We start from the raw sequence: 14,924 nt of genomic DNA, 5'->3' as shown, positions 1-14,924 counted from the left end.
GTATCCAAAGGGAGAGTATGTCTGAAATTTTACTCCACAGCTCGTAGACACGACGATTCGCCTGAAATGCTGAAAATTTTCTCCTATGTCACTAGGAGAGCATGAGTGATGAGGAAAATGAGAAAATTCGATTGGAAACGTTACAACAGGTTTTCTCTGTCTGTAGTGAGTGAAGTGGGTGGAGTTAAATGTTTTCACACACCACTAAACATTTTTAGGGCTGAGTCGGCGACGCGGATCCATTTTGTAAGTAAAATAACTGTTAAATGAAAGTGATTTTAAATACATAATGAATTCCACAGATGAATTCACTTTGCATAGACAAGTGGATGCACAGTGTCCCATGAAAGAGGTCATATTTCATTCTGTTATTTGCTACATTTAGCAGATTTTTTTGTCTATTCCGTACTCTTCCAAAAGTACATATTATATGCTATTGTAACGTATTATTGTATTAGCAGAATAGCCAGTAACAAAATGAATAATGGAAGGAATGAACAATATTCTAAAGTCTAATCGTATTAACAATGAACATACAGCTGTACACGTAGTGACGTAAATCATTATGCGACAGTAGACTCAAACCATACATTGCTCATGTAAAAATTCTTTGGATATGGGCAGTACAAAGACATTCACTGAAAAAAAGGATGAGAACATCTACGCGCTTAAAATATGATAGCAAAATGTCCTACGTGGACGTGTCCTACGTCCTATGTGAAACACACAAAAATTTATTTATTTATAACAATAGATCTCAATAATGAATTTTAACTAAGTTGTAAAAAGCGTTTGCTGTTAAAGGTGAAGAAGGTTGTATGAAGAAAACATTAGATCTAATTGACTTTGACAGAACAAGCCCATTTAAGTGGCAGTCTCAATAAAATTTTACATTTAATGCATAGATGGGATTCCAAAATGGAATATTACCTATTTATTTTAATAATTCTAGATTATGTAAAAAAGTTATATTTTTCATATAAATTATTATTTGTGCCAACCCTAACAGCGGGTTTTTTACCGTGAATAGAGGAGGGGCACTTTAAAAAAGCTTTTCCAATATTTTGCCCGTTTGAATTTTCTTCATGAGGGTAGCATGAAGCAAAGGAGTTAAGGAATGTTAGGAATTTGGAAAAGAATGGTTAAAAATATGTTGGGAAACGGGGAGAAAACGCCGTTTACTTCATAAAGGAGATTTTCCCGCATTCGAGTATTTTTATTACCAGGCGAACAAGAATTGTTAGAAGGTTCTAATAAGGAATGTGGCGGGTCGGGAACGCTTCTTTGGAATTTTCTTCAGAAGAAATTTTACTTATTTATAAGAAAGCTATTTTAACTAATTGCACGCCTCATAAGCGAAGCGTTGAGGTGGGTACTACTGTCACTTCGCGCAAAACATCTGATTTTTCAAACTTAAAATGTCTTTATGTATCATAACATTGCACTTGTAAGATAATACATACACACACATATTAAGAAAAAACACTATTTTTAACGTTCATGATATTTTTGATGTCATTTTTGTTATTTAAACTAGTTAAAAAACAGTTTAAAAAAGTTCTGTCTTGGACGTCCGTGTGTCTGTATGTGCGGATCCTTTTTCTTGTTAACACGATAGCGACCGAAATACTTTACTAATCGAGTCTTTTTTTTTCTCTTACGCTTGAGTATGCTCAGGAATAGAACCCTTTCATTTTTCAGGGTCTGATTCGATGTGGTTTAATTGTTATTAAATAAACAAAAATAATAATTAATAAATATTTATTAAAAAAAAAATTATGAGGCGTGCACTTTTGGATTTTCCAAATTATTTTAAATTTGCTTTTGCCAAAGTTGCTTTTTTGAAATACCTATTCGAAAATATCTACCTTTATTATCGCCCATTTATATTATATTATTTGATTACAATGTAAATGTTTTATTTGTAAAAAAGCACGGTAATAATAGTAAAATCAAATAATTTAAATAACCGAAAATAAATAAATAAAATATAATATGTGAATAATATACAATAAAATATAATATATATAAAATAAAATATAATATAACACCACTACATGAGACTTTTTATTATGACGTCGTTGACTTTTTACATACAAAATTTCCAAGGAATTTATGAATGAAAATTTTCACTGCACAAACTCTCTGAGTCCCGGATAATCGGATTTCACCCGGATAACCCCGGTTAACCTTTTTAAGCGAGCTTAAATCCGCCTTTGATACCAGGATCTCACAACCATTGAGGAGGTATGCTGATAAATAATTAGGGAAAAATCACGTTTATAATAAAATATTTTTATCTATAGGTACTTTCATAAAGAAAATACTTAAATATAAAGTGGATAATAAATTTGTAAAATACGAAGTCATGCAAATTAAAGTTTTAATATTGTGAAAGCTTTTCCAAAGCTAAATTCTCGGAATCGATATCGTAGTTAAGGGTTGGGGGCTAAATAGGCGTGGCTTGTTGCATCCAACCCTCCATATTTCCGTCTCGCTCGGAAAATGTTTCAGGTAGGTACCAAGGCTCGCATAGCCGTGAAAATCTCTACGAATCTCTCCTCACCGGCAACTTTACTTTGTTACTAGTTGAACGACGATAAAAAATTATCCAAACAATTAATTAGGTATTCTAATCATAAATAATCAGATAACAATTTAATATTTTATTTAAATCGGGAATACAAGACAAAATATAATTTAATATGAGCTGTTTACAGGAATTGTACTGTTTTAATATTTTTCCAAGATGAAAAATGTTGGCATTTAGTAGTTCGTGGACGTTGTAAAACACAAAACAAAGTCTTATATATCTTATATTTATTTATTTTACACATTTTACATAAAATAATACTTATGTGGCGGCGAAGTTAAAAGTAGAAACTGAACAATTTATGGAATTTTATGTACCTACTTTTTTGTAGCTTACAAATAAAAATATTTACGTCAAAAAATGTTGACTAATCGCACACCAAAAAACAAAGTGCGGTAAAAGCTTACTGAAGTTACACAATTTCTGAAAAAAGTCACTAATTCATGCGCTTGTATAGCAAGTTATTTTAAATTTTTCGGTGGTCCCAATAATTGCAATGGCCAGATTTTATACGCGTGTGGTGAAACTGGACCTTAATATCTCCCAAATAAAATTTTAAATCAAAATTACATTATTATGCTAATGTGTTATGACATTTTGATTCTAGATACTTATCATTAATGAGCTGATTAAAAAAATCCACAGCTTATTAAAATAATGATTGTACCAGGTTTACAGAAGGCTTCGTAGATGTCCGTGAGCGCGAGCGGAAAGTGAAACGCGGGAGCCGCGAACAGGGGCGGCAGCTTATGAACAGGCACAACAACGAGGCTGGAAGACGGGTAAGGTTCAAAATATACGTAATATTATGTACATGGTATCAAAATTATTTAAACCAACAGATGTATTATTTTGTTTGCCTTATTTGTAAACAAAGAATGCTCACAACTCACAAGCTCAAAGACTTCTCGTGTCAAATGATGATGAGCTTAACATGAAGACGGTAAACCGTATATCAAGTATATAACTATCAGTTTCGTGTAAATAATTAGACAAATAATCTCCAAGGCTCATGAAAGTGTAGCGCAAGGGCTTTCAAAAAGATAGAGCAAAAAATCGGTCTTAATTCTTATGCTTATACTAGGTATGTATTCTGTGCTTATACTGTAAGCTTTATTAATTTCGAGTATAAATTAAATACACAGTATTGTAACTTTGACATATTGTATAGATTAATTCAATTTCATTTCAATTTAGAAGAATTGTAATCAATGAATTGATGCTTGATTTATTATTATTAAAAGTAGACCACGTCGCTATTCGTTTCTATGCTAGCTCCTAAGAATGTAAAAAATGTACAAGTATATGCAATAAATTAAGAGATAAGTCCATAGGATTTGTTTTTAAAGCAATTTTAAGAATATGTTTTGCTAAAGTCATAATATCAGCACATTTATAAGGATTGCCGTCGACATTTCGGATTAGTGTCCCTCGTACTTAGCATAAATTTAAAATTATAGGATACATTTAAATAGTATTATTCGGTATAAATTAGTTTCTAGCTTATAGAGTTCAAGAATATATATTTTCCTAGATAATGTTTAAACAAGACATTGCAAATTGATCTTAGTTACTGTTATGACGATTGAGAAAAAAATACAACAAGCAACATTTAAATATGTAGATACTATCCTTTACTTTTTTAAAGACATTATGATATTATATTACTTACTAGCGGTCCGCCCCGGCTTCGCCCGTGGTACATAATATTTACGTCTTCTCTACATAAAAACCATCCTCGTACTTCAAGAAATATAATAAAAAAAGAATTATCGAAATCGGTTCAGCCGTTCTCGAGTTATGCGCTTACCAACACATTTTGCGATTCATTTTTATATATAAGAAGAAGACTAGCATTCCGCCTGCGGCTTCGCCCGCGTTTTCAAAAAAAAACCCGCATAGTTCCCGTTCCCGTGGGATTTCCGGGATAAAACCTAGCCTATGTCACTCAGAAATGATGTAGCTTTCCAACAGTGAAAGAATTTTTCAAATCCGCCAAGTAGTTTCGGAGCCTATTCAATTCATACAAACAAACAAACAAAAAATCAAACCTTTCCTCTTTATAATATTTGTATAGATGTATAGATAACATAAATAAATAAATAAATAACATAATATTATGTAAATAATAAATAATGTCCTACATGGGCCCCAAATATGCATTATTTTACAGCTGCATTCTTTGTATAAAAACATCAATTTATAATTAATATGGATGAAAAACAATGAAGGTCAAGTCAGGGAATTAAAAAAAACTTTAAATATTTTTTCTATATTTGTGAAAATTATTATAAAATAAAAAAATTTATTTTTACCAGGCCGTCATAAAGAAGTCCAGGGTTACATGCAAGTGCCACGGCGTCTCCGGCTCATGCAGCCTCATCACGTGCTGGCAACAACTCGCTACTTTCAGAGAAATTGGTAAGCATTTATAAATTACCTCATCATTATTTATTATTTGATATGAAATTGTTTTTGGGTTAGATTATTGTTTTTTCAAGAGGTGGTGAACCATTGGTTATTTGAATACCTACCTACTGAAATATAAAGTAGGTAGGTACTACAATAAAAATAACTGTTCGTAATTAATAGCATTAAAGCATTTGATGGACAAATTGTACGAGAGTCTCTATTATTTTAAGGGCCGATTTTTCAATGCTTGGTTAAAACTTATCCGTCCAATATAAGTACCTATTACACGATAATATTAAAATGTCACATAAACTGTCAAATGCTTAGAATACGATTTTAAAACATTGAGATAATATTACTACGTATGGAGGAGACACCACGAACAAAATCTGTGCGCCATTTTTTTGCTCTAACTAAGTTTTAAAAATTATTATCTAGTTAGGTACTTACCGATGAAAGTTATTCCTTTGCCCTTTTCCGTATTATTTGTGCAATATCGTAACACACACGAAGGCATATTTGATGCGTTTCACCACAGACTAATAATAATATACTAGGTTTCACTTCAAAACCATTAAAAAAACCGCTCAACATACGCCATATGGCGTAATGGCGTGGAACATAAGTGATATTATCTCAATGTTTTAAAATGGTAGTTTTATACATTATTCGACGAATAAGTTTTAACCAAGGATTGAAAAATCAGCCCATGAATTAAAAAACACGATTGAGCAGATTTGTATATTTGATGAAAAATGTATACTTAAGTTTAATTATGAAAATACATATCATACAATAATTTTCATATCTTGTTTGTAACGAATATATTATAATATTAAAGTTTCAAAAATGATTTTCGCACGGTGCATAAATTAATTGCTTCCATGGGAGTCGACAGAGAAATAATGATGCTCATTAGTTCTTCAATAGCCGTCGAGTTCAGAATCGAGTCAATTTGGAGTCAATAAATTTGACTGGCTTTGCTTTGTTTCCTTTGTTATTTCGAATTGGTCCATTGAAAAGTTACATTTGGGGTCGCATTTTTTAGAGGACGCAATTTTATTTTTTTGATGTGTAGGGGGGGTCAGTGTGAAGCTATCACCAAGTTTGTGGGGTCGCCACTCTTGTCCCACGGCCGCCATCTTGAAAATAGCGGTTGAAATGGTTTTTACGATATATCTCTTAAACTATTTATCTGATAATAAAACAATGTTAACATTATTCGTTGCAAATTAAATTCTCTACAACTTAGGTTCAGTAACTTTTTGTCGTAGAACTATAAACAAAAAAGTTATAAGCGAAAATGTTCATAAATTAGAGATGTTTATATTTTTCAATAAAACTTTTTTTTATAAGCTTACGAAGAAATTATATCAGACCATTTTTGTAGATTGTTTTTCGTAGAACAACTTTTATTTACAACATTTTTTCATTAAGTAAATAGCTAAGGTTTTACAGCCATCCGAAGTGAGTACTATTTTAAGTACTCTTTACTATACAGAATACGATATATTATGTGTGTACTAATAATAATTTGTCACCAGTAATTATTTTATTTTTGTTATAATAATATTTTTAATAATTAATTTTACAATATTATTAATAATTAATTATTGAATCTTTTCCCCACAACCCAGGAGGTAGAGTCTGGAAGTGCGTTTTTTTTTTACGTCGAAAAGCAGGGCTGAAATGTTCTGCAGTGTGCTTCCATTGTTGTGGAGTCTGGGAAAAGAGCCAATAGCCAATTTATTATGTATAGTTACTACTGAAAAATAGTACTCACTTCTGAGCGCTGTAAAACCTTAGCTATTGACGTAATGAAAAAATGTTGTATATAAAAGTTGTTCCTCGAAAAACAATCTACAAAAATAGTCTTATATCATTTCTTCGTAAAATGATAAAAAAAAGTTTTATTGAAAAATATAAATAGCTCTAATTTCTGAACATTTTCGCTTATAACTTTTTTATTTATAGTTCTACGACAAAAAGTTACTGAATCAAAGTTGTAGAGAATTTAATTTGCAACAAATAATGTTAAAATTGTTTTATTATCAGATAAATAGTTTAAGAGATATATCGTTAAAACCATTTCAACCGCTATTTTCAAGATGGCGGCCATGGGACAAGGGTGGCGACCCCACAAACTTGGTTTTAGCTTCACACTGACCCCCCCTACACATCAAAAAAATAAAATTGCGTCCTCTAAAAAACTCAAGGTCAGGCCTAAAAAATGTAACATTTCAATGGATCAAATTGACTTCTTCTTTATTAATTAATCTTTAGTCACAGTAGGTACGTAGATGCAAAGCAAAAAGAGAATTAAAGCAAAAGAAAAGAAGATGGTCGTGGGGCTTGTATCCCCTTTGATTATAATAATAAGTTAACTGAAAAATTTTAGAAAATGTAACAAAACGATTACCGGGCGTTTACTGTTTACCTACTTTTAAATAATATAGACTCACGGACAAAAATCTGAATCGTAACAGACGAAAACAAAAAAAAAACAAAGGACATCGAAATTAAAAATATCGATCTATCCCTCCCGGTACCAGGGCAGCATGATCTGACAGGAGGACAAATCGCCTCATTACTCGGAGCAAGTGCACAATGCAAGCTCGTTTGGGACACGATCAGCGAAATGGTAGAGTTCCACTACGTTAGTTTTCGTTACATTAAATTGGCTGAGTTATAGATGGTGATAAAGTGCGTCTTTATGGTTTACTTTTGTCGTATTTGTAGTACCTAATAGAAAATGGAACTGAAATATACGATATTTCATATCTTGTTAAGTTACTTTTGTCAACTATATTAATTTAATAGCTGTGGATTACTGTCCTCAGTATTACGGTACTTAGAATAAATAATATTATAAGATGCATTCAAATGCTTAGTAGATATTCGTTTTAGCTATTTCCTACAAGAAAAACTAACAAGACAAAGCTACATTTATAATGATTGCGGGACTCTGTAAATAATATACATATATTTTATATGATTCTAATTCCTTAGTTTTTAGTAGTAAATTTTGTACGTATATCAATCACTTTCATAATGTAACAAGTCGATATAGAGTCGTTGAGCCATAATATTGTTATGGTCCATTTACCTACATTTGTAAGATTTTAATTTAAAGTCTTATTCTACAAACAGATAAATAAAATATTTTTACGACCAAATTAATTTACATCTTGACTGACTTTACGATCACTTTAAAATTGTATACCTATTGTATTCATAATAATAAATGTATTAGTAACCTAACTTCTAAAAGCTAAAGGTTAATATCCGTATTTTTTAAATCATACAGGAACTTATAAAAACAAACCCCTATCTGATATCAATCGAGAAAAATGTTCCTTCTATTGGTAAAAGAAATACCAAAATTGGTTCATTAGTTCCATAGTTAAGTTCTTACAAACAAACTCACAAAGTCACAAACTTTACCATGTTATAATTTTAGTATGTATAAATAAATAGCCGTGTCACAATATAATATCTCACTATAATTTATTCATTGATTCTAACTAATTCGATGACTGCTTGTATCAGCCATGCGGGAAGTCTTATTTATTATCTGTAATTAAAATACTATTACGCGTTTTTAATTTGAATACGTATAATAAATAACATAATGTAAAACCACGGCTAATGCACCTAACGATGTCTCTTAATGATAATTTATTTAGCATTGTTTAGAACATGTTTCCGCTTTATGTAATTGGTTAGGACGACTTTATGTCACCTAATATATTATAGACAGTTAAATATTTTGTGTCGTAGTCGTCGTATGGCCGTTCCCAATATTCAAACTACGGTTATAGATAGACAACTATCTCCGATAGCTAGTAAGGTTCTATCCATCGTAAGATAGATACGATATTGGGAACGGCCATTACTGGCTGACAGCTGTCAAAACGTTATTGGGACGCGCCAAGAAGCTTATATCTAATACACTGGAGATTTCAGTATGAACATTAACTTGTAACAAGAAAATATGACCTTGAATGACGCCTGTATGTTTTTTTATCCCTTTCACACCTAACTTGGCAAGTGGGTGTGAAAGCCGAAAGGGATAAAAACGGGGACGCGCGCTCAAATAGACAAATTCAAAGAGAAAAATATACCTCTAGTATAAGCAGTTAGTCCTCTAGACGATAGAGAGCGATCAGAGATAGGTTAGCTTATCGCTAGTAAGCTTATTGGGACGCTAAAACAAAAGATAGATAGCATTTTCTATCTTCGGGTCAAACCGAAGATAGATATGATATTGGGAATGGCCAGTAGTGAGTTTAGTAATGTCACCGTAGCTTTCCCATCTTGCCATACTAGCACAGAATATTACTAAATAGTTACTAGTTACCGAACTTAGCTTCGCAGAGGGCACAGCTTCGTCTACTTCCAAAAGGATTAAATTTGCAATATTTTTAATTGATCCTCACCTATTTCGTCATTGCATGATCGTATCTAGCCTTCGTCTATAGCCTTCCTCAATAAATAAACTATGGTTTGTTTTGAATTGGCAGGCATTTCATATCTTCTCTTTACGAAACCATGGACAGAGTTCGCTGCTACAAGGATCTGATAATGACGTGCTAAATAAATCTCTATGTATTATTTTTAAGGGTACCATTTATATCTTCTTTTTATTTAAAAGGTGACTATTTACGAGACAAATACGAAGGGGCGACAGAAGTGAAGGTGTCGAGGCGCGGGAAGCTGCGTCTTACCAATCCGAACTACAGCCTGCCGACCGCGCAAGATCTCGTATATTTGGAGGACTCTCCTAATTACTGTGTGAAGAACGATACATTGGTAATATTCTATGAATCTTCATTATTGTCATGGACGTATAAAAAAAGACGGACGCCGTATTACGAACAAACAACGTGAAGCCACCATAGTAAGCTAGCGATCGTGTAAAGACAATAAACACGCACACACTCTCACCATAGTAAGCTAGTCGGCCGCCATTACGTCGTGAACTACCGACTGATTAACTGCGTCACTGTTTCACAAAAAATATTTAAAATGCCGTCTTGCGTGGTTAAATGGTGTCGCAACAGTACAATTTTAAATAACAAAACACGAGGGATTACATTCCACAGGGAAGCAAGTTATTTCTTTTTTGTTTTAATGACAAAATTATTACGGCAAAATTTATAGAAAAAAATACAGCCGCCATTGTCAACAGGACAGCTGTTGCCATGGCAACATGGCACACACACATGGATGTTTCGCCGCCATTACTAGGCTTCACTCAATGTTTAGGCGATATACCGTCCGTCTTTTTTTATACGTCCATGATTATTGTATTCAGTATTCAATTCAGATGAAAAGATTTTGTTAATAAAATAGGTAGATAATAAGAGTTCGTGTTGTGTGCTTTTTGACTGATTTTAGATAGATATTTATCGGATAACATCTAGTCGCAGTAAAATTTTTATTACTGTGTTGATATATTCACGAATAATTAGATAATTAAACGTTCATAAATTTATAAATCCTTTCCAACGACATGAGGCTTTGACACGCTTTTGACACGTATCGAATCAAAGAATACCCCATGTATAAATTATAATAATAAAATAATAATATATTATATCTGTGCAAAGAAAGTCGTAATTCACTTTTTTTGAATAATTCAATATTGTTCTCGCCAGGGCTCACCCGGAACAACGGGCCGCGAATGTAACAGGACATCAGCGGGCATAGACGGTTGTTCGTTGCTATGCTGCGGTCGCGGCTACAACACCAAGCGGATGGTTGTCAAGGAGCGGTGTGGCTGCAAGTTTCATTGGTGTTGCCATGTCGAGTGCAACACGTGCGTGAAGACTGTTGAAGTGTATACTTGTAAATAAAGATTTATACGGAGAATTTTAACAGCTCAGACTGCGAAAATAAATATAATAAACATGAAATGTCTGTAGGTATTATAATAAATAGTATCCCATATATTTGTATTGGCTCAAATTATGGTTTTTCCCAAATATTTCGAAAATTAAATAGCATAAATGAGGCATCGGTATACTATTTCTTCAAGGTTTCTTCCTACAACAAAATACGCTTGATATTGAGGCTAATAATACTCATTCGTATGGATCACACTATAGCGACGATATCATGATACTTTAAAAAATCATAAAAACTAGGAAACCTAGGTTTTCGAAGTATATATATATTTTATGACTGTCTGTAGTAATAACAAAAAAAAACAATCTATCATTAATTGCTTCTATAGTGTCATCTTACTTCTATCATTACAACTCGTATTAGTGCTATGTACTTAACAATCAGTATTTTTAATAAATTAGTACTAGACAAGTAAGTTTATTTATTACGGGACTTGATGATTGTAGGAATCATTTTTCGCAATACTTTTCTAGGAGGAATATGCTTGTATATGTAATAAAATATGTCATAGATTGTTTCCTAATGTCTATAAATAAAAATTACTGTAATGTGTTACGTGTTTTAATTATTGTCTTGGCTTTCTTAATTATTCTGTTTAAATACTAAATATAGGTTTGACTTTTTATGCATATAGCAGTGAGCATAATACTGCTTTTATATAGAATGTTAGAATGATGCGTTCTATGGCTGTGTGCTGTGGATGCGTATCTACTATGGACGCGCGTTATGGATTCTCGCTAGATAAGTGCTGCGGTACATCGATACATCATAGCTCGAGCTGCGCATTTCTTCTTCCTCGTACATCTTAATCGCGCCTCTACGTAACTTTGTGTCAGTCAACTTAATGTCTATTTACAGTTTTGCAGCATAGCTGCATAGCATATCTCAAGTGGAAAAGCACCATTATGGTGATTGTTCAGAAGCTGACGGCTTCTCAACAATCACCATAATGGTCTTATACCTTATCATAACTTCAAGTTAAGTATAACGACACGACACGAATTTCGTTTTGCTTTATTTCTATGAAGTTCACGCGTCGTAAGCGGTTTCATTTCAAAAGTCATAAGTCATAACAAAAACTTTCACGGTGTGGGTTTTTTCAGACCATAACGCATTCTGAGCTATTTTCTATTTTTTAGCAAAAATAACTTAAAACAAAAATGGACAAGGCACAATGGCAAGGGCTGTGGGCAAGGGCAAGGGACTTTGCTTGCCTGTTACAAAAATGAAAAATAGGTATAAGAAGCAAACGTCAACCAAACATCTAAAATGTCAAATGTCATAAATCTAAATATTAATAACTAAACGAACTAAACGAAAACTAAAAGAAAGCAAGATTTTTGTGCGTTTTTAAACCCAGGTTATTTTATTAAATCTATATAATGTATAAAAGTAAATCAGAATAACAATTGATTAATTATATAATCAACTTAAATTGGGTGATGGATTATATTATAGCTATAAAACCGCCCGGTCGAAAATATTGTTTATTTGAAGATTTCTAAAGAGACTATGGATATAGCACATATAGAAATAAAAAGGGAAGCGGAGCAGGAATACTTATTTATCGCCGAATTTGGAGATATAGAAAACTTCGAAAAAGAGTCTGACGAAATTTTGCATACAGACTATAATGATTTGATTACCAAGTCCCCGCAACTATGTAGTTTTTGTTGTAAAATCCTAGAAAGCAGGCAAGTTTTTCTATTCTATTTATTTTATTTATATCTCTAACTAGCTGCCCCAGCAGATTTATACCGACTGCCCTAACTATTGTCCCTTTTTCGGCATTTCCCTCCATAAGAACCCTCCCTTAAATTAGCAAAATTGGAGCTATTCTCGAGTTATGTGCTTAGCCTACCTACTAATTATATGCCAAATGATATTTAGTGATTCATTTTTATAGTATTATGTTTGCCTTATATTTGAAAAAATATATGAATATTACACAATATTAAAGTCTTGAAAGCATACAAATATGGATGAAATTCACGTTTTTGTATATTGTAACACTAGCTGCGCTCTGCGGTTTCACCGTGGCTCCGCTTCTGTTGGTCTTAGCGTGATGATATATAGCCACAGCCTTCCTCGATAAATGGGCTACCCAACACAGAAATTTTTAAAATGGGACCAGTAGTTCTTGAGATTAGCGTGTTCAAACAAACAAACTCTTCAGCTTTATAATATTAGTATAGATAATATAAAACTCAAAGGTTGACTGACTAGTGATCTATCAACGTACAGCCCAAACCACTTGACGGATTGGGCTGAAATTTCGCATTCAGGTAGATCTTAGGACGCAGGTATTGTTAAGAAAGGATTTTGATCAATAATTCTAGTTCAAAGTTTGTACCATGGAAGTTTATCTTTTCCATGCAGGTGAAGCTGCAGGCAACAGCTAGTTCCTGTCCGATTAAGGCCCTTCTGGCCTCCACTCAAGCGACAGCCCAAGCCGAGGTTCGAGATCCCCGTGGCGGGGGGACGCCCGCCCGCATGTCGCTACCAGGGTGAACCTTCAGTTCACCCACGCGTCCGCGTTAAAATGTAGAAGCCCTTCTGGCTAACATTGAGAAACACTACACAAAAAAAAGCAACAGCTAGTTGAATCGTGACTAACGCACTTCAATCATATCAATAAATCATAAGAATTTTGTCGTTGTATTATTTACATAGCTTATTTTTTGTATTTATGCAACTTATACACATAATTTATATACAATTTAAACCATTTTAGCTATGCTCAACTACAACACAATATAACTCATATGAGAATTCATATTCCAAGGGTATGCGAGGCACAAGATGATTGTATATTTATATGTAAAACTGAGATTGAAGATGGTGAAAAACAATATGAAGAGCAACATGAACCTTTAACTAATTACCCACTAGATATTACAGAGAACAGTACTGAAAATGAAAACACACCACAGATAACACAAGAAAATGCAAAACAAACAACAGATAATACAATTACAAATAACTCTAAAGATATTACAATTACAAATAGCTCTGAAGATATTACAATTACAAATAACTCTGAAGATATTGCAATTGCAAATACCTCTGCAGATATTACAATTACAAATAACTCTAAAGATATTACAATTACAAATAGCTCTGAAGATATTACAATTACAAATAACTCTGAAGATATTACAATTGCAAATACCTCTGCAGATATTACAATTCCAAATAACTCTGAAGATATTACAATTACAAATAACTCTGAAGATAATATAATTACATATAACTCTGAAGATATTACAATTACAAATACCTTTGAAGATAATACAATTGCAAATACCTCTGAAGATATTACAATTGCAAATAACTCTGAAAGTAATTCTATTACAAATACCTTTGAAGATAGTACATTAACAAATAACTCTGAAGATAATACAAAGAAAGTGAAAAAGAAAAAGAAGTGCATTTGCGGAAAATCTGATTGTAAAGAGAAATCACTACATAAAGTGAAGTTAACTCTATGTGATTTGTGCGAGAAACCATTTAGTAAACTGTATCTCTACTTGCATAAGAGATTGATGCATGGAGATAAAGAATTGAAATGTGAATTTTGTAACAGAGTCGTGCAAACACAAGCCAATCTCATTAGGCATAAGCAAGTGGTACATGGAAAAAAAATAAAAAAACGTTGATATCTTTTTATTTTTTTAATACATTACCTCGATAGGATAAAAAAATAATGGATATGTTCCATATTTTTGTAAGCTTTCAATAATTTTTTTTGGTATTCTTCTAGTTAGTATAAATTGTAAGGAAATTCTTAGATTAAGTATAGAATACTAGCTTTCCGTCCGCGGCTTTGCCCGCATTTTCAAAGAAAAACCCGCATAGTTCCCGATCCCGTGGGATTTCCGGGATAAAACCTACCCTATGTGTTAATCCAAGTTACCTTCTATATGTATGCTAAATTTCATTGTAATCCGTTCAGTAGGTAGTATTTGCGTAAAGGAGTAATAAACACATACACATCCTCTCAAACTTT

At 32.6% G+C, this 14,924-nt stretch overlaps 2 protein-coding genes across 3 annotated transcripts in view; both read left to right on the top strand.

Annotated features, from left to right (window-relative positions):
* Positions 1–11,461, top strand: part of LOC149478340 (protein Wnt-5b-like) — a 41,452-nt gene extending 29,991 nt beyond the window's left edge. Inside the window, exons 4-7 of the mRNA XM_089709539.1 lie at positions 3,264–3,375; positions 4,912–5,014; positions 9,660–9,817; positions 10,666–11,461. Of these exons, the coding sequence (XP_089565665.1) occupies positions 3,264–3,375; positions 4,912–5,014; positions 9,660–9,817; positions 10,666–10,863 (571 nt within the window). The 3' untranslated portion in view covers positions 10,864–11,461. The remainder of the gene's footprint in view (positions 1–3,263; positions 3,376–4,911; positions 5,015–9,659; positions 9,818–10,665) is intronic.
* A 719-nt stretch (positions 11,462–12,180) lies between these two features.
* LOC149478339 (uncharacterized) lies at positions 12,181–14,580 on the top strand. Of its 2 annotated transcripts, XM_089709541.1 has the most exons (3): positions 12,181–12,275; positions 12,374–12,609; positions 13,650–14,580. In XM_089709541.1, the coding sequence occupies exons 2-3, from the start codon at positions 12,428–12,430 to the stop codon at positions 14,572–14,574; spliced, it is 1,107 nt and encodes a 368-aa protein (XP_089565667.1). In that variant the 5' UTR covers positions 12,181–12,275; positions 12,374–12,427; the 3' UTR covers positions 14,575–14,580. The 2 variants fall into 2 exon arrangements, with proteins under 2 accessions (XP_089565667.1, XP_089565666.1); XM_089709540.1 differs by having other exon boundaries at positions 12,211–12,609.
* The last annotated feature ends 344 nt before the right edge of the window (positions 14,581–14,924 follow it).

The sequence above is a fragment of the Colias philodice genome, chromosome 22 (genome assembly GCF_061535455.1).
Source record: "Colias philodice isolate Cphi_HAF_F1 chromosome 22, ilColPhil1 Martin Lab GWU primary, whole genome shotgun sequence".
In the NCBI taxonomy this organism is placed as follows: domain Eukaryota; kingdom Metazoa; phylum Arthropoda; class Insecta; order Lepidoptera; family Pieridae; genus Colias; species Colias philodice.
The sequence above is the reverse complement of the archived record's forward strand: the minus strand, read 5'-3'. Positions and strand labels throughout refer to the sequence as shown.